The sequence below is a fragment of the Embiotoca jacksoni genome, unplaced genomic scaffold (genome assembly GCF_022577435.1).
Source record: "Embiotoca jacksoni isolate LCO1_2020_lvr unplaced genomic scaffold, fEmbJac1.0.p SCAF_34, whole genome shotgun sequence".
Taxonomy (NCBI): domain Eukaryota; kingdom Metazoa; phylum Chordata; class Actinopteri; family Embiotocidae; genus Embiotoca; species Embiotoca jacksoni.
The window spans coordinates 2437030-2457088 of NW_027185386.1; the positions used below are offsets into that span (position 1 = coordinate 2437030).

General features: G+C 42.2%; 1 protein-coding gene across 3 annotated transcripts in view; it reads right to left on the reverse strand.

Moving 5' to 3' along the window:
- The window catches only part of LOC138207813 (protein shisa-6-like), a 67996-nt gene extending 49700 nt beyond the window's left edge, over positions 1–18296 (reverse strand). For all 3 annotated transcript variants that reach the window (XM_069165333.1, XM_069165335.1, XM_069165332.1), the window contains exons 1-5: positions 18206–18296; positions 16798–17720; positions 11020–11177; positions 4403–4498; positions 3852–3908 (exon numbers count right to left, since the gene is read on the reverse strand). In XM_069165333.1, the coding sequence (XP_069021434.1) occupies positions 3852–3908; positions 4403–4498; positions 11020–11177; positions 16798–17366 (880 nt within the window). In that variant the 5' untranslated portion in view covers positions 17367–17720; positions 18206–18296. The remainder of the gene's footprint in view (positions 1–3851; positions 3909–4402; positions 4499–11019; positions 11178–16797; positions 17721–18205) is intronic.
- Positions 18297–20059: the final 1763 nt, after the last annotated feature.

Consider the following 20059-nt stretch of genomic DNA (forward strand, 5'->3'; position numbering starts at 1 on the left):
GCCGCATCACCGACGGTCCATCACAGGAACTGTAGACGCGCCGGCCGGGCCAGCGAGCATACCACTCTCCCTCAATCCTCCCTGATCTCACACATAAATCCTGCTCACAGCCTCGGCGGCGGCGGCCTCACCGGATCGCTTCGCCTCGTCGGGCCGACCGCTTCGAGCAGGTCGGCCAGGCGACGCTCGCGTGTCTCTGTGGAGCCTCGAGGTGTCGCAGGTGTATGAATATTAATGAGGCATCTTTGTTTATCAGTTTGTTAAGTACTGACGTACATTCAAATCTGTACTGTTTGTACTGTTCTCTTCCCACGCAAACAAAAAAATGTTACTCACACGCAGATAAGTCTGAGGTCGGAGACGTTCCTGCTGTGACGGGGTTTAAAGGAGGTTGTGAATGAAGTGTTTGTCTACAAAAACAATAATTTTAAGACAAATAAAAGCAGCCAGAACAGAAAAACAAGTTGGATTACTTCATGAATAATATATTTTCCTATCAAACATTCTCCTTGTAAAGAACAGAGTAGTACAAACTTGGGGTGAAAGCTTTAAATCTCCAACTGTGAGGATTTGAAAAATTTTTTACGGATCAGCTGAAGGAGAAATGAAAGCAAAGAGGAACGAGATTACGGAGAGAAGGAATAAAGGAAAGATGCTAAAAGTAATGCTGAAAGAATGAAAAGAAAAGGAGGGAATGATGACAACATGAGGGGGGAAAGAGGTGAAAAGAAGGAAGGATGTAGGAACTGAGGATGAAGGAAGGAGGAAAGGAATAAAATAAGAAAAGGGGAAGGAAAGGAAAAGGATAGAAGGAAAGAAGGAAATAGCTGTAAGAAAAAAGAAATGATGTAAGAACAAAATAAACGTGTTTTTGGTAGTTTAATCTGTCCTTTTGGGTTTAAAAAAGACTCAACTACAAAAACAAACCATATTTTTTTTACATTTCTTTATACTCAAAGTACATCAAAATTGCACTTAACAGCTGAGTAGATCTTGAGTTAAAGGTCTTTTCCACCTCTTATCATTAACACCAGAACCGTGACCGGCCGGCTGACCTGCGCTGATGTGTTTCGATGATATCTACTTTCAAATAAATAAAACCGAGTTGGTTGTGGAGGAGATGGGGAGCGATGGCAGGATGCAGCCACAGCGCACATCTGTCAGTCTGCTTCCCCCTGACAGGAGCTGTGTGTGTGTGTGTGTGTGTGTGTGTGTGTGTGTGTGTGTGTGTGTGTGTGTGTGTGTGTGTGTTTGTGTGTGTGTGTGTGTGTGTGTGCGTGTGTGTGTGTGCGTGTGCGTGTGCGTGAGCGTGCCCGCTGTTAAACTAAGACATGTATGACGGCGGCTGACAGGACCTCCGCTTTCAAGTGACAGGCGGCCTTCAGGCCCGTAAAGTGTCACTTAATAGGTGCGGGGTGGGGCGGGGGGGGGGGGGGGGGGTGTCAGGAGAGGGTCGTTGCCTCCGACGACATCTAAAAAACCCCACAGAGTCTGCTGTTGGAGGGATTCGTTGGGTTCAAGAGAGCCGACGTGGTGTTTTTCAAACCTGCTGCTCAGCGTTTGCTTCCAGCTGTTGTGTCAGGATTTAACGGAGGGTGCGCGTTAACTGGTTGGACGTCCTTTCAAATGCTAATTTCCTTCTTTTTTTTCTCATGATTTTCCAGATATAATACCCACATTTTTCAGTCCGTAACACTAATTGGGCTTCAATTTTTTTCCTTTTTTTTGTAACTTGTTACCAACCATGAACGTCAGTCTGTTCAGTACAAGCAGCAAGAGCAGCTGCTTTTAGGAAGATAAGTGTCCACATCTCATCACACTTAAGAGAGTTAACGTACATTCTGCTTTTCTGTTGTAGGTCCTTCATGAACCTATTAACTTTCCAACACATTGAAAAATGTAAAGTCTGTTAAAGTTGGATGTCTCTTTGAATTAAACCCGACTTTAATCGAGTCCAACGCTCCTCTTGGACGGAGAACACCCGTATTTGAGCTCGTTTTCATTCCTAACGACGTCGTCTTGTCACAGCCGTTGGCGTTACAGACGCGTAAGAGGTGAACTTTGAAACAGTGTAGGGAGGAGGTCGGGGTGGATGGAAGGAACAACATTGAACCCTGATCTTTTCCTGACCTTCACTGAGTGGTTTTAGAGCCTAAACGTGAGGCATCCTGCTCATCTACGAGACGCTAACAGCTTAGATTAAACGTCAGTCTCTAAATCCCCCGAGAACGTGTTGTTTATTTGCTGATGTAAATGTAAAAAAAGGAGCTGGAGATAACATACGGCGTCCAACAGCCGCCTGTAGGGGGGGGGGGGGGGGGGGGGGCCGGATTTTCTGTGGCAACTCGGGCTAATCAGGCTGCTGTGTGTGTGATATGATAAACAGGAAGGCGTGTTTGTTTATATATCTCTGAGCTAATTTAAGATTTATGTTTGTATGTGTGTGTGTGTGTGTGTGTGTGTGTGTGTGTGTGTGTGTGTGTGTGTGTCTTCGTGACAGGATGTGCTGTGATTGACTGGGATTACACTCGGCTCTGCACCTGCCATTCTCTCAAACTCAGGGAAACTCGAAGCCAATCAGAAGCTTCGAAATTTGAACTCTCAAAAATCGCCGGAGTGAAAGGACCGAAAGGTGTTTGTTTACTCCGCCAGCAGCAAGAAGTAATAAACCGGCGTGTCAATTAACGGCTTCAAATAACTCTCATCCGTTGCACAGTAAAGTATTCTGAAAGGCCCATGAGATTTTGCTTCTTGGCCGACTTGCTATTAAGGTTGGATCGCTCCACTTTATGGAGACAGAAAGCTGGTCAATTTGAGCTGCTGGTGTTTACTGCAAGTTACTTAATGTTTACCGGTTGATAATTAAGACAACACGGAGCGAGTTGGAGGGTTTAGAAACTGCAAAGCGTCGACTCACAGCGACTGAAAGAGACTCTAAACTGAAAGCTGCCATCAGTTCAATGAAATACACAACAACTTTCTGAGGAGAGACATCTTCGGGAGCGTCAGCGTCACTCAGAGCAGCGACACCAGATCGTACACTTCAAACTTCATGAGCGGAAAAAATGTAGTCTCAAAAATTCAACCCGAAACTGATGAGCATGAATTAAAAGCTCAAATTCAGAAATAAGCTTTTTTTTTGTGTGTTTTTATGTAGTTCAAGTGTGAGTGATTATCCCGGTTAAATAATCATATTCATAATTTAAAATGGTGATTTTAAAATGTTGGTTTTTTTCTGTGAATGAGATTCATTTTTACACGCACGCAAGTGAAAATCAACTTACTTTAGATTGCACCTACAAATAGAATGAGGAATAAAAACTGGACCTCGACAACAAACTGACCAAGACTTCGTGCGGGGAAAAAAAAAAAAGTGCCACATCGGGAAATCAAGAAATAAGACCCCAGAGTTTTGTGAAAGAAAGTTGCACGTAATCGAGAAATAAGACGTCACAATCAAACTCATTTTTCACCACCGATATCTACAAACCGCAGATCAAAACCACCGCTGAATGATAATAAATCGGATTCTGTCCGATGGTCCGTCTCTCACTTACCTGCCGGACACCTGCACTTTCATTTTGAATCAGCCTGTTAATGTCTGTCCACAGAAGTCACACCGATACAGCAGATTCATTCAAACAACCACCAGTGGAAACATTTTGGCTCCCAGAACCACCTTCTATAAAAAATAAATAAATAAGGCATTACGGCACTGGCTCTCTCTGCGAATGCCGGCCGAGGCCGCTCGTCTGCGTGAAGCGCCGGGCGACTTTTCTTACCAGGTGCATGCAGAAAAAAAAAAAAAAAAAAAAAAAACGGGCCAGCGGGGAAACATTTGGAGAACGTACCGTAGGACATGGGGATGTCCAGGTCGCCCTGCCAGGACTCGTCTATGGAGTGCTGCGCTGTAACAAACAAACAAACACAAACACAAACACACAAACACACAAACAACGGGCCTCTGGTTTACGGCTTCGTTCTCCAAATCCAACACTGCTTCTGATCTTAGGAGGACAACAGCGGGGAGATGTGCCACTGTGCCATGCTGCGTTCACACTGGCTGCCTACAAAGTGTGGAGGTGTCACTTTGTCATTGGAAGTGTGGATTTAATCATAGATAAGAAATGTGTGTTTGTGTGTGTGTGTGTGTGTGTGCAAGATGTCACTTATGAATCGTAATGTCCAAACTTCCCCTGAGCTCAAACAAAAGTCACATTCTTTGACTTTATTTCGCCGCGTGCAGTCATTTGGCAGATCGAGGACGACAGCATGACACAGTGGCTTTGTGACTGAAACCATTATTATTATTCTGTGCTGTTTTTTATTATTATTTTTTTTTATTTATTTTTTTTACTGTACTGGGAAGTTGAAACAACACCAGATAATGAGGATGGACTACCTTTCAAGTGGCCACGTCCGAGCGTGACGAACCCGGAGGAGATGAAGTTGTGCATGTCCTGGCCTCCGCTGCGCAGGTTCTCTTTCCCATAATGCCCTGGGGAGACAAAAACAGGGTGGGGGGGGGGATTCTGGCTAAATAATTGAGGTTTTATTTGAGGTTGATGAACTCTTTGCTTCAAGGTAAAGTACAGGTTTGGGGACATAAACCTCTGGTTGTTGGACGCTGGGTCAGGTTTTGGAGATTTTAATAGAAATTATACCTTGCACTGACATTAATTGTTCAATTTAGTGCAAAATCCCCTTGTTGCGTGGTCCTAATGCACTGTACAAACCCCCAAAAACACAGTAAAATATCACATTTAAAAGAAATAGTTGTACATTTTTGGTTTCATAAAAGGCTCAGTGATACATTTTAATATTTTAAGGTGGTTGTTTATTCGTTTATCCACTGAAATTGTGTTAAAACGTGAATATTAAAACAACATGCGGTAATGTAGTCTCCAACAAAACATGTTCTCTGAAGAACCATCGTCAGGAGAAGCAGTCGGTGCTGATATGGCGTGTAAGATATCGAAAGACTGAAAATATTTGATATGTCAAAGTGTACCACTGATGCCGCATGTGAATCTCTTCAAACACCCCCCCTCCCCCCACACACACACAGTGCAAGTGAGTCTCCTCCAAATCTGCATTTTTGACACTGCATGACAGCGTTTGCAATTTTGCATATCACAGTTGGACATTTTTAGTGATTGAGACGATAACATGTTGACTTGAAAGAGAAAACATCACGTTCAGTCTCATTTCTAAAGGTTTGAGTGTTTATTTCTACGTGTTCCTGAATGCATCCTTTGGATTTGATCACATTTTGGACCAATTGTATGTTTCTGCTCTCGGTTCTTAACTCCCCCGAAGCCACCGACGTCAACGGTACCGACGTTTGGACCAGACATTGTGTGGAGCCGTGCTGCTGCCAGCTTTTTGGCACCGTCACCGGTCTCTTTACAGGGAAACTGGATGGAACCGGTTCTAGATCAGGCACCCGCAGTACCATGTCAGTGGGGACAGTATTTGACAGTGACAGTGCTGGGCCAGTCAGATCGGATTGGACTGTAAAATTGGAAGCAGTTCAATGCCTGAGATACGTTTTGATTCCTTATTTTTAACTGTCTTTAATACTGCAGCTCATAGAGTTGCTGAGGTGCCACTTCAGGCGACCCCGTTTCTGGAAGTCCCATTCGTTTATACAACAGACCTTATTGTCACTCACAGTTGGAGCATTTCTACCACCTGGCCTGTAGCGATTTATTGGGAAATAAAACCTACACCTCCTGGATTCAAACCTCATCATCCCGCATTGCAGTTGCCTCCAAATACTGCAAAAAATGTTCCTTTGTATTTGGTCTTAAGACGTATGATGATGGTCACATTATCCTTCTTCATGTGATACTTACATGTGCGTAAGTTTCACGTCAACAAAGCGTGTAATAGACACGCCTGCCCACAACAGAAAAACATGTAACTCTCACACCTAGACAGCTCCAAGCGTAGCTATCTCACATTTTACTGTAGTGGACCGTCGTGTCTATTTCACGCTTTTGCCGTGATACTTGGTTGGATTAAAAATCCGTTTTGCAGCCCCGTGTTTGAGCAATGATAGCTTCTGCCATCTTGGAGTGAGTTGCACTATCCATTAAAGGTCATCACTGTCGAGACCGTTTGGTGAACTTTGCGCCATTGGCCGCTAACAAAGTTGAGCTCAACAGAATAAATTCAGATGAATTTACTTCGCTGCCTCCGGCGAATCCACTGATCAAAGCCGTTCTATTGAAAATAATTGATTTCAGTCAAAAAATGGTGATGCTGGTTTGACTGAGCCTTGAAATTGAGGACTATCTAAAGTCAAATCCCCATCCTTGCTGCCATTTTATAAAAGAGCAGCCACATGTGACGGGAATGCTAAACAGGGCTAAAATGGCATGACTGACAAAACGGATTCTCAGGTGGGATCATCAGCTCGTCAATATGTATGACTCAAGGATGCCCGGGATGCAATCAGCAGATTTCAAGGCTTTCACGTTGCCCATTCATTAGCACACTTTTCTTCTCCACAGTCACTAAAACATTAAATTTAATTAGACTGTAAAAATTGCAGCACTTTTGGCTCCTCACAGGGAAGATGATTGGGAGTTAGACACACTTGATTTTGATTTAAACTCCTGTTAAAGATTTCGGAGAGCTGTGTGGAGGAATGCTATGCAGTAAACCTCAGGTACGCACCCTTTTTTGGATTTCCCCTGTGTTAAAAGCTCCGTAATGCAATTTGCACCGCATCGCTGTTACCTCTGCTCCGATCCACGGCTGTAATTGAGAGTGCAGTGTGAACACAAAGTAGCCGGACAAGAGGCCCTGCTAGTGCCGTGGCAGGGTTCAATTGTCCTGTCAGTCACGGACAAAGTATTTTAAAGGAAATTAAAGAATGTGGCATGAACCGAGGGAAGGAAAAGGAAAATGTGGAGAGTTGGTTTGATCAAGCCGCCTCTTCGCCTTCCTTTCTGTCCGTCCCTCTCTCTCTGCATTAACAAGCGAACAGTTAAACGCCTCCTTCCTCCAAGGAACCACTTCAAAGTCAATAACATCAGTCAGGCCTTTGGGCCAAGGGGAAGCCGAGATCGAATAGCATTTCAAATTATCATAATGAGAAGAAACACCTGGGACCATTACGCCTGGTCTTCATCACACCGGTGTTTGGCACCGTAGCCTCAACAACACAGCTCGTTTGTTTCTTTTTTATCAAACCCGGAGGACGACTAAAACCTGATTACTGACGCCCCCTGACCAGCGCTGCTAGTTTGGGACCTTTTTTTTTGTTGAAGAAAACTGAATCCAAAGAAAGGAATTAACATATTTCCCAGCATCTAGTGACTCTAACATCTCTTGCTCTGTACGTAGATGATACGGTATATTGATGTTTTGTTTCCCCAAAGTGAAATGCTGACCTTTCATAATGTCTGCGTTCCCCAGCGACGGCACCATGAGGCCAAACTGTTGTAGCCGGAGATGCTGACTGCGATGTAAACCGCTCCCAGGTGGCAGCATGAACCTATAAACCCACATTATCTCTGGGAATGTTCCTAAAAACTGCATTATCTACGCTGTATGATAAAATCTAACCTTAACAAAAGTGAGATCTGCAAAGTGGTGTTCGAATTGGCCTTCAGGGAAAAGCAACCAGTCATCAAATTAGTGACTCGAGTTTACACATTTCCACTTTCCTGTCATGCAGGGTTAGCCCGGCTCCGCCCACCTATTGCACATAGAATCAGTCTGTGCTGTTTTTATAGTCCAGAAATATTAATGCAACGACATAGTTCTTACAAAGGCGGCGTTACATACAGTCTATGTTGGTCAAAGTTGTTTGAGGATGAACTCAAAGTCTTACAACACTGGGCGTAACACATAGCTTAGCATAAAGACAGGGGACACAGATAACCTAGCTCTACCTAGACTGTTCAGACTGAAAAGGAAAGCCATTTTTATGTCTTGTTTTTCAAGTGAAATTATCATTTTGCGTTGATTTATCCAAAACACCCAATTTAGATGTCCAAAATAAGCCTTGAATTTGATGCTGCAGCATAAAATAATGCCCTAAACGATCGTGTCCTTTCAACTTTATGGCAACAGTTTGACTTTCTTTCATCTTGAAGCATGAAATTACCCAATGCAAATACCCAAGTCAGCTCTATGAAGAAATGGTTTTCTGCCTACACAGAGCCCTAATCACAACTCCATCCAACGCCTTTGGAAAATCGACTGTGAGGAACGCCTTATAACACCCAACATCACTGTTGGACCTCACTCATGTTCTTGTGGCTGAATCTCTGCAGCCAGGTTTCAAAACCCGGCGCAACATTTTCCCAAAAAATATGGAAGCTGGTGCAGCAGCTGCACCACGTGATACTTTACATGGGTGTCCAAATACTTTTGGGTGAAATAGTGTCAAGTAAAACGATGGAGGCAAATTACAATGTAAAGGGCGATTGTCGCTTTCAATGCAAACTGAAACATCATTTCATCAGCAGCATGACATCATCTGCAAACTTCGTCCCAAAGTCGCTCTCGTCTGAAGTAAAATGAACCCAGCGGCTGCGAGTGTCCTACAGAGACGCTTTCGCTCTGTCTGCAAAGTGTGGAAGACATTTGTCGCCTATTTTCACAGCAGCACAGAAACTTTTGGAGAGACAAAAATGAGGGAAAAGTACAGAACTGCAGGATATTGAAGTGATATTGCTCACTCTGGGACAGTTGTGGAGGAGTACTATCCTCAGCAGAGGACACACTCCATCAGCATTACATCTAGATATAGTAGCTCCTCTGGAACAGCAAGTATGATTTGTTCCTATCATATCCTGGATGTGATCATCCTCTTTTTTAATGGGATTTTTTTTTTTTTCCTTTTACTCACACTGTCCGTTTCAAGAGAAATGCCATAAAAACTGCTCTTGTTGGCTTAAATGTAATTATTATTTGAAGGGTCGTTTTTATCACTTTTTCAGAATATATTAAGACAAGTGAAGAGGGAATGTGCGACATACTATACAACACCACTAATTGGCTTCTGTCCCACAAAAATCAATTACAAACTATCCTTATTCTCTTTGCTTGTTAACTCAGCAGAAGGTTTCAGACCAAGGAACCGTCGTAGCTGCTGACCGCCCTTAATAACGGCCATCTTTATAGACCCAAAGTGGATCTGAAATGTTGAACAATTTCCTCCATCCTTTTCTTTTCTGCATGTCCTTGGCTTAAATGGTAAACGCCACGGGGGTCAAGGAAGTAGTAAAGGAGAATTTGTAAGAGGAAAAACAAACACTTTTGTCAGTGAGCAGTGAGCTGCAGTTTTCCCAAATATACATAAACATACAATATTGATTGGAATATTATTTATGAGGAGCTTTCAGGGTTTATTTTGTCCTTGTGGTCTTTACTAACAAAAGGTTGAGACCTTGAATTAACCTTCTGAGTGGAAAAATAAATCACTTTCAATAAACAGTAAAGGCCTAAATTGTTTTTTTTTTTTTATGTATTCTGCTTTTTTATTATTCCATCCAAACTGTTATGAATACAGCAACATCATCTGCATATTGTAGTAGTCTAGACAGTTACAGTTTTACCATTTTAAAGGCTCAGTGTGTAGAATTCTGGGAAGAAAAGTCATATATATTCACCATTATGTTTTCAGGCGTGTTTAATCAACCTGAATTGTCATCTTATAACGAAACCTTTGTGGATGATAAAAAAAAAACCCTTCAAGTTTAAGCTCCTTTAGGTGTTTAAACACGAGTTGTGGTCGCAGGTTGACATCCCAACTCCTCCCACTCAGAAGCATAACATACATTATACTGATCAATTTGAGTTAATAATCTGCTTTAGTGGTGCATGCAGGATTATCAAATAACTTTGGAATAAATCGGATTTACTGCTGGTGACCCATGCTTGAGTCTCATGAAGGTTTGAAGCCATGAAGCAGTTGTTTTTCCACTTAGATTTTCTGACTACCTACTCTACTAGTTTTTCTTCTGTTTATTGCAAAGAACCTTTTTCTTATAATAAACTTCTTTATTGTAAACGATAGATACTGTACATCCAATGCTGGATTACTGCTGTGTAAGAGAGTGATTGTATTAGCAGAAAAGACCTCAACCTTGATGAATATAATGTTGTTCGCTACTTCATAGACACTCATATACATATACATATACAAAGGAAAGGGGACATAAATGATATAAAAGTGATGGTAAAGAATGAGGAAGAGATTATTTAAGATCTGGATTGGTGATGACACAAATCGTAATCTACTTTTCTTTGGTAGAACACAGACTAAAAGGCATTAGTCATTTCTCCGAATGACTGGGTTTCATTTCAATCATATGCATCAATGAAATAAAGTAATTCTGCGGAGGAAAAGTGAGTAAAGCAGCTCATATCCTGCAGCTCGTATCAGCACTCCTCTGACAGATCAGCTCCACGTTGGGCGCTGGTGCTGACGGAGAGGACGGTGGAGGCAGGGTGACACGAGAGTAAAACGTAACACGACTGAATCTGGGACAGCATACTGGGGCACTTAGCAAACGAGCTGATCCCTGGAGCAGGGATCTGGAGACCGACCTGAAAAAAAAAACAAGTAAGAGGAACAGCGCTTCACGCCAGAATTATCTCTGGACAGAAAAGCTTGCATCTTCCGCAGAAGATGATAATTTGCATTTCAATTTTGAGTCAGTGCTGAGTAGGCTTATGGGACCACAGTATGAGGGAGAGGAAGACCTCAGTCAGGGCCTTGCATTTAAATTGCTATATAGTTCCACCACACATATTCTCTTATGCATTTCCACTTCAGAAAGATTGGGGGGGGGGGTCTATTTTAGTGGACATCAATCAAAAGGATGCTGCGGCAGATTAAAGAGAGCGAAGGGGGTCTCGCAACCACCATCGATTAAAGCTGGATTTTTTTGTAAATGGACACGCAGTGAAAGCTACACATAGCAGCAGTTCTTTGGCCTTCAAACACACTCCATTTCACAGGTCTGACTTATTGATCAGTGTAGAAGCACCTACCGTGGTTTGATGGCTTGGCGTGGACAGGTGTGTAATGATTCTTCGAGGTTCTGACCGGCGTCTCGTCTTTGGGGGACCCATCAATCGCTGCCATGTTTTCGTGTTCGTACTGAGATATTGGTACCGGTCCTTGTTGCCTCAAAATGTCTGCCAGGGCTCTGTAAAGGCAATCACACAAATGGAAGAAGAAAAGAAAAGGTACTGAAATGTTTTCCTTTTCCAATTACCAACATTTTCTTTCTTTTTTTTTCTCATCACCATCGCCCCAAAAGGTCTTCCTAATTTATTTAGCTACAGCTTCAATTTGGATCGTAGAGGTTTGGAGCAAGGCAGAGAGGAAACCCTAATTACACTCTCAGTCATGAGGGAGTTAGGTTTTCAATAACGCGGTACACAAAGTACAGACAATTACTGGTGCTGGACTCAAGCTCAAGACCCATATGTTCAGCGTTAAGTCTCGTCTTTGAATTCATAAGATTAAAGTGATATTTCGTCAACACGACTTCCATCTATGTGCCGTCTGCAGTGTGTTTTCTTTAAGGAAATAAAAAAGGGCAATTTAACTGTGTCAATGTCAACCTAAAGCAACCACACAGTCCACTTTCCCATAACTCTGTGACTTTGGGAGATATACAGTATATTAATAGCGTTTCCCTTCCAGGTTGAGCACACTTTAGCTGTTTCTTCTTCGCAGACACAGGCGACCTGATTTTGCACTGTCCCAGTTGACTACCTCGTCGTGTGCAGCAGGAGCTATAATTTACAGGAGCAGCACCAACTTTTAACATATAGCTTAATAAGAAAAGGTAAGAAACTGTCAAGGAAGAGAAAACACAAAAGTAGTTTTGATTGATGTGGAGTTACCAGAAAACTGTAGGAGCCTTCGTCATAAACGCTGTAACTGTATATGACTCTCACAGATCCTAAACATTTTTTAAGAAAAAGTGTATGCAGATATTGTGCTTTAAAAACACTAAAACCTGAAAAGTTACAAGTAAAAACATGAAAACATAAATTAAATTAAATTAAATTAAAAGTTTAGATAAAATATAAAGTTGAAACCCCAAAGGGCGCTATTCAATAAAACAAAGGTTTCTTTATTTAAAAATCTTAAAAAAACAAAACAACTTAAAATAAATCTTGATGTCAAAGCAGGGTGTTTCCGAAGTCTGTAAACTTTATGTGCAGACAGCCCAGGAATAACCAGTCAGAGCCCCAACCCTTCATCAACAATCCTATACGTATATTTTGTAGCAAGACCATTTAATATCTTGATATTTAACAAGAAGATTTTAAAATGAATGCAGAATCTGAGGCTGTTCTGTGTTTCCTGTAAGGAAACCTTTAAATAGAAAACAACAGTGGGCCGAGAATGGACCAATGGGGAACGCCACAATTAACTGACTTACATAACAGAGCCTCTGTTGTAAGCGCAGACTTGTGTTCCTCTGTAACAGTTTTATATACTTAAAGGATAAGAGTGGTGATATTCCATATTCTTTATCTTGTTGTCATAAACCCCGTGGAAAGTCAGTTAGTTAAAAGATATATCACTTAATTACTATACTACAAAACAACATCTGTGAGTCACATTTTTCAGGGAACAGCAAGTTCTTTCATTTGTTTATTAAGTCAATTCCCCGTCCACCATTTTGCTGCCCAAAATAATCACTCAAGTAGCAAATGTGGATGAATCCGCCACTGAAAATAGTCCCCAAATAATCCACCATTGTTTCCAATTTGAATAAAGTTGGTTAAAAACTACAGTGCCCTGCCATTTTAGGAAATTTGGCCTTTTTCAAACCATGAAATATAAATTCATAACTCATCTTTAAAGACTTACATCAGCTGAAATGCCATGAAGCCACAGAGAAACGTGGGATAATGGGACACAACTGTTGACAGATGGACTAAAACATTGTTAGTTGTGTTGTTTTCAGGAGATTTTCTGACAGTAACAAACTAATCAGCCAATTAAAGCATAACAACTAAAACTGTCATCTCTTCTGATTGTTGGACAAACTGTGCAGCTACAAAATGACCAAAAACGTACATTTGAGCTGCACTTCTGCAGTCAGAAATGCCGGAGAAGAAAGCTTTATGCTCTCCACCTAACTGGCATAAATTACATCTGGGTTTTGCTCTGTGGCAGCTGATCGATACAACCTGTTCAAACCACTGACTTTAGCTCTCACTCGCATTACTTGTGTTTTCGGTGAAGGTCACAGACCAAACAGCAAAGGTCTGCCAACGGCTCAGTATTCCTCTCACAGCCCTCTCTTCAGTCGCAGGGGTAGAAGTTGAAATCACTTTAGAGAAGCACCGGAAATTAACAGAGACGCTCCTGCCTTTTTTTTTCAGGAGCAGAAAAAAAAATCCTTTGCCGAATATAAAGCTAATCCCATGTTCCACTGCTTCTTTTTGGTCACGGCTGTCAGCGTGAACGTCTGCTGCCAGCCTCTGAGGTCTAACTGCAGCAGACATCATTACGATGGCTCCGTGTGCCAAGTGGACGGGGAAAATAAACAAATCATAAAAAAGAAAAAGAAAAAAAGAAATGCTACCCAGGAAGCCGTGCCTCCTCGTTTAATTGCCCTCTCTCTAAACTCTCATGGCCATTGTCGCATTGAAGTGGTGGCACTAAGCAGTTTCCACTTGAAAGTGCGCCCCATGGCTAGGACAGAAGAGCAGGAAAAAGACATAAACGTCTCTTCAGTTCTAAGAGCGGCAATGTTGTTCCTTTCTTGTCGGTTTCTAAACTAAATGCTGTATTATAAAAGTCTCATGGGTCCATGCGGACATTAAAAAAACTTGCTGTGCCAAGTTTTATAAAGACACTTACGGCCATCTTTGAGATCTTACATTTAATCTACAACTGATTCCAGTGAGAGAAAGAGAAAGAGAGCTTCTTTTAAATTGTTGTCGGTTTCGTTTTCTATTGTGAACTGTTCACTGTGTGTCTCTGAGAAGGAAAAGCTGAGTCATCTCCTTTGACATTTTCAAAGCAGCAGGCACCAAATTTTCATGACCGAGACATAACAATGCTCAATTATCTTCATATCGGTAAATCAACTTCTGGGCTTAACCGAAAGCAGACTCTGGATAATCGGAGGTGACTCAGGTGACTTTTTGAAAAAGAGCAATGACTAAGTGGCTTGAATCTTTCTCTTAACCGGTGGGTGGAAAACAATTAAAGTCAGACCTAACCCCAATTAAACTTCCATGGATCCTTTCGTACGTTTCAACACCGGCTTCGGCGGGGATGGAGCGTGGATCAAAATTCAGCAGTCGGTATTGGCTCGTTTTTCTGAGACTAAAATAATCTAGTCTATCAAGCAGACAAACACTTTTCCACTTCACTTGTTCTGCACGTTTAATGGGAGAAAACTAATCAAAGCGTGACCAACCAACGCAGGAAAATTCTTCCTAACCACCAACCCATGTAAAAAAATAAACAATTCCTCAAGTAAAACAACTAAATCATCGCCATTGGACACAAATGAAGTTGCCTTTGGGGTTTTGATGTCTCACCCTGACTTAAACTTGTAGTAACCCATCTGGCCGCTTGGCGGCAGCAGAAACAAGCTGTGAACACATGCTAGTGTGAACTTGCCTATTTAGAAAAAGGTTGCAGCAATTTGGAGCCGCGTTTCTGGCCAGCTGGTGAATTTAGGTTCAGTGTTCACTCCACTTTTAGCTCGGTTTTGGTCTCTAAAAACTCAAAAATATGTGGCTCCTTAGCTGCTAAATGCTCAAGTGTGTACGCCAGCTAATTTCCAACTTTCTGCGGTTTTGGTGCAAAGCCGGTTGTGGAATTTTAAACAACGCTATGAGATCAGTTGGAATCAACCAAAACAGAGAAGTTGCTGGCCTGAAAACCAAAAACAACGAGTATAAAGCTTCTAAAAAAGATCTGCAGGAATCAGAATTATCAACAAAATCTCCAGTTCACTTCTCTGGTTTGGACACTGCACGCCACCACATTTACAAACAAACAATTATGTCACAGTATTTAATAATTTGTCATTTATATGTAAATAAAAGTTAGTAAACTATCAGAATTTCCAATAAGAAATTCCTAGAGCGCAAGTAGGACCACATGTCTTCATACTGTCCACACAGCAGTCCAAAACTCAGACATATTTGAGATTTATGTAATGTTGAACATTTTTGGTCAAAAAATGATAAATAGAAAAATCATAATGGCCTTTGAATCTTGTAACAACAGCTGAAATGATCACAATATTAACTGATCATCAGAAAATTGATCCATAACTACTTCTTTCGAGCAGCAAATGAACACCAAAAAAAAAAAAATCAAATAATAATCAGTCTTTCACATTTACAGCATTTGGTGTTTTTTTTTTTCCCTCTGTGCTCTTCACAATGGTTTAAAGTGGGCGGGGCTCCGTTGGCAAGCGGTGATGTCACATACTTCTGTGCACCAATCACAATCCGGCAACACCTCATTCTAAATCTTTAGACAGCTGCAGGGCTGTTTGCAGAATTGCTGTCAATGAAAACTTCACATCCACAAGGTCCTTAAACAGACCTCTTTCTTTAGAAATCATTCAACCATTGAAAAAACTCAGGATGTTTTTTTGTGTTTTTTTTGTTTTTTTTTTTACCTTAAATTGTTCTTAATAACGTTAAATATTCATGATATCAAAGTTAAAGAAAGCTTTTGAGATGCACTTAAAACCATTTGCTGTGCACGACATACTCTACACAATGTTGCTCATCAAGAGGCCAGCAGTCAAAATGTCAAATTACGCCCAGAATTTGTCCATCCGAGTAATTTTTGGTGCAACAAAGAAGGCACCGAGTAAATCAGCTGAGTCTGATCAGAAGTGACGAGGTCGTCTGGGTTTGATTCGGGGCACAGAGGGTTGAAAACCGCATCTCGTTGCATGGAAATATATATTTATCATTGTCAACATTCAGAGATCATTTGCTGCTCTGATGATGATGGGGGGAGGATAAAAACATCGCCTTAGGTCTGTTCCCCACATCAGTATACAGCAATTTGTTTGGCTGCTGAGTGAAACGGCCACAAGATGCGTTTTTTATGTGACTTAAACGTTCATCGAGCAGCTCAGTGACCACCACTGGTGCCTTGAGGATTCAAAAAATATTGTCGTTGTCGAGGAGACAACTCCCATCAGTACTGAACGTGATCTCTCGTAATGGTTTTCAGTGGCATTTGCTTTATTCCCCGCCCGCCCCCCCCTCTCCCACTCCCCGAGGTTTGGCAGACATGAAATACCAGCCGCTCTCCCTCTGAGGGTCGACAGAGCGGGATGAGGTAGCTGTCTTGACATTTTTTGAAAAGGGAAAAGCTCTGGGAAGGAGAGTGATGGCATGCGTTAAAAGGTCACGAGCTGGACTCAACCCATGATATTGAAGCTGTAGGTTATGGAGGGCTTCCATGGATCAGTCGATTGAATGTGTTTTTTGTGTTGAAGCTATTAGAGGAGAACTAAAAAGCCAAAACTCTCATTGTAGGTTCCAAGATTGTAAAAAGTCCTGATTACAAGAAATACTGATGAATTCAACCACATTTCGAGTAGAAATGATGAACCAGGAAACACATTTGACACATATGAGCATAATAATTGGTTGTAAATGTCCTACCAGGTAATATAAAGATTAAAAAAAAAATATACCAGGAGTGACAACACTGTGACAACAACTCTTTTATTCCACCACATTTTCACCACCCAGAATGACTTGTGAAAGCATTAAAAATATATATATATAGATAGATATGTATCTTACCTGTGCACATTCATTTCCTGAGGGGGCTTGGTAGCGTGATCGTAGGCAACTTTGACAGAAATCCCAATGGCGATGATGAGCGCGATGACCCCGCATGTGATGTACACCGTGGTGTTGGTCTGGTCCAGCTCGGGGTCGTACGTGTCACCTGTTGGCGCCGGTGACGGGGGCTGGGTTTTGATCCAGTCCGGGGTGTTGTAGTTGGTGCAGCTCTTCTGCTCCACCCGCTTGCCGCGGTCCGCGCAGCAGAAGCGCAGGAAGCAGCTGCCGCAGCAGAAGCGGTGGTCGGTGTTGTTGCAGGAGAACTCTTTGTCGTACTGCCCGCTCACGTCGTAGTAGCCCATGCAGGTGTCGTGCTGGACGCCGAGCGCGGGAGCCTGCAGCTGGGTGATCTTCCCCGGGACCGCCGCCGGGACCGCGGTGGTGCTGCCGTTGACCTCCTTCACCTTCACCTCCTTCCTCCTCTGCGGGATCTTGTTCTTCTTGTTGGTGGTGTTGGCGGCGGCGCACAGGACATTCAGCGGGTCTAAGTAAATCAAAAGCAGCAGAAGGTGCTTTATCCCCATCATTCGAGGACGCGCTGGTGTTTACTCTGCTGGTCTCCAACTCTCTTCTGCTCTCTTCTCTCCCTCTTGAGTACCACTCCTCCACTTTCTTACCGAGTTGAGCTTCTTGCAGGTTTCTTCATCGCAGGTACTCCCGTTTGAGCCAAGCTTTCTTTTTTCTGGCAGGTTTTGCGCTCATCAGACACACAATGCATCTTCACACTTTTGTGTTCATCCAACACGGAGCCCGTTTTTCGAGCAAAAGTTCTCTTTGGCCAAAAATATCGATTTTGATTTTGGACGCGATGCAGACTCGATGTCCCTCTTTTTCTTCACATTTAACTGTTGATCTGAGGATGATGGAGGCTCGTGGTTGCACTGTGGAGGAAGGAAGGGATGTGGTCGGTAAAACAGGACTTTACGTTGAGCAAAGTATCCATAACAAACTTGATCAATAAGCAGATACGATAGAAAGAAGATGAATCTGCAATAACTTTACAGAATAGAAAAGCTGAGAGCACTTTCAGCACCATGGACAGCAGCCAAGTTTCCATATTGCATGTTGGAGGTTTCAGCGTCAAAAAAGTGAATAAAAATCGACACTTTTCTGTATTAGTATCACTTAAAACACCAAATTTAGCTTCTCAACTACAAAGCACACCCTATTCTGTATCTTGCACTGCACAGGGATTTAAAAAAAAAAAAAAAAAATCTGCGTTGTGGAGCGATTTGTCGCCTCGTTCTTTTCTTCATTTTTACGCATTCAACTTTTTTTCTTCCGGTGAGTAAAAACTTATATTCTGTTCTAATGAGAGATGAAAAGATAGATAGAGAGAGAGAAGATGATGAGGAGGAGGACTTACCGGGTAAAACAGTGGTCGGTAACCGGGTTGTCTCAGCCACTGCCACTGAATCAAAGAGCCTCGGCAAGACAAGAGGCAAGACCTCTCTCTCCTCTCCGGCCCGCCTCCCTCCACCTCTTCCTCTCGCTCTCTCTCTTACTCACTCTCTCTGTCAACCCCCCTCCCCTTTCCCCACCTCCCACCAACCACGTCACCAATTCAGGTACTTCCAGTTAATTATCAATCGCCATCTCCACCCCACCCCCCCCCCACCCCCCTTCTTCTTCTTCTTTGGTCATATGCCTCCAGGCTTCACTCGATAACTCGCCGAGGTGGAAAAAAAAACAGAAAGATAACAGTGTATTAGAAGTTGTCTGAAAGCAGCCAGGCGCTGTTGTTGGTGCAGGTCACGCATCAGTGCGCGCGCACACACACACACACACACACACACACACACACACACACACACACACACACACACACACACACACACACACACACACACACACACACGCTGTGTCTGTAAAAACATGCCAGAGCCGGTTTACTTTAGAATTATAAATCAAATGCCATCCCAGTGGAGGGGAGGGGAAGGGAGAGGAGGAAGCGGGGAAGGTGGGGTGGAAAGGATTTGGGTGCTGCAAAAATGTCTAGAAACCAAGGGGGGAGTTTTAATTTTACTTTCAAAGTAAAACCAGCTATTTCTGGATGTATGGAAAGGGCTCTATGATCAAAATATTTTGCTGTCAAGCACATAAGAATCTGAATATTTCTGAAGCCAAGTTCGTTTCTCACTCTCAAAATCTGTCTTTAAAATTCAGGGATGAAAAATCAGACTTAGTCATATTGAAGTTGGTTTACAAACTGACAAATCTGTGTAAATTTTTTTTTTTAAATTCCCAGATTGTGTACATTATCTCAAAAATTAGCACATTTTCAAATTCAAAACTTTAATCTGAGAGAAAATTCTGAGAATAGAGTTATTCTAAAAATCCCAAACTTTTCAGTGTCAAACATTTTAAGATAAAAGAATATTCAAATATCTTCTTGTGCAGTACATAGCACTTTTTCTGAGCGTACTTATTATTATTATAATTACAGAGCAGTGAATTTATTGAAGCAGTTGATAATGCAACACCCCATCTCCCCAAAGACATGCCAAGGTGAACTATTGGAAGTGGGAGGCAGTTAAGAGTATTAATAAAGAGTCTTTTCTGTTTTGTTGGGGATTAATTGTATTCACAAAGGTGTTTTAATCTGGTGAAATCTGGCGCAGCAGATGGTGAAAATACCACATTAAAACAGCCAGACAGGTAATTTGACAGCAAAAAAAGAAGTCATATCAAATTGACTTTCAGAAATACTTTGCTGTCATTGCCTAAAGTCCGCTGTCCCCATTCACTCCGTTATTATCCGGCGTGTCAAAGCTCATCCATCTGGTGGGCAGACGAAAACCACTGCCAAGATTTATTTGTTTTAGCCAGCCTGAGTGCTATTTGAGCAAGGTGAATGCTGTTTGACCAAGGTCTGCTGTTATTACTTTTATAGCGGAGGGGTTTCGCCGAGCCGCCGTTCGTGAAAGGTGATGATATTTATTGGGATCCTCTGACACATTTAAGATATATAAGGCCGGTAAAGACAGGTGCTTTGTGGTTCTGTTACAAGTAGAACTCACGACACACAACGCTGCTTCAGCACATCTCATGGGATCTCCCAGGGTTTCGATTTTGTTTTTGTACCCAACAAAACATATTCTCTCAAATAATGTTAAACGTAATGAGCTGTCATTAGCCATCAGTTAAGTAAAAAAAAAAAAAATGGATTAGATGGTTGATTTTGACATGTCGGGATTGGACGACAAGGTGAGAACTTTTT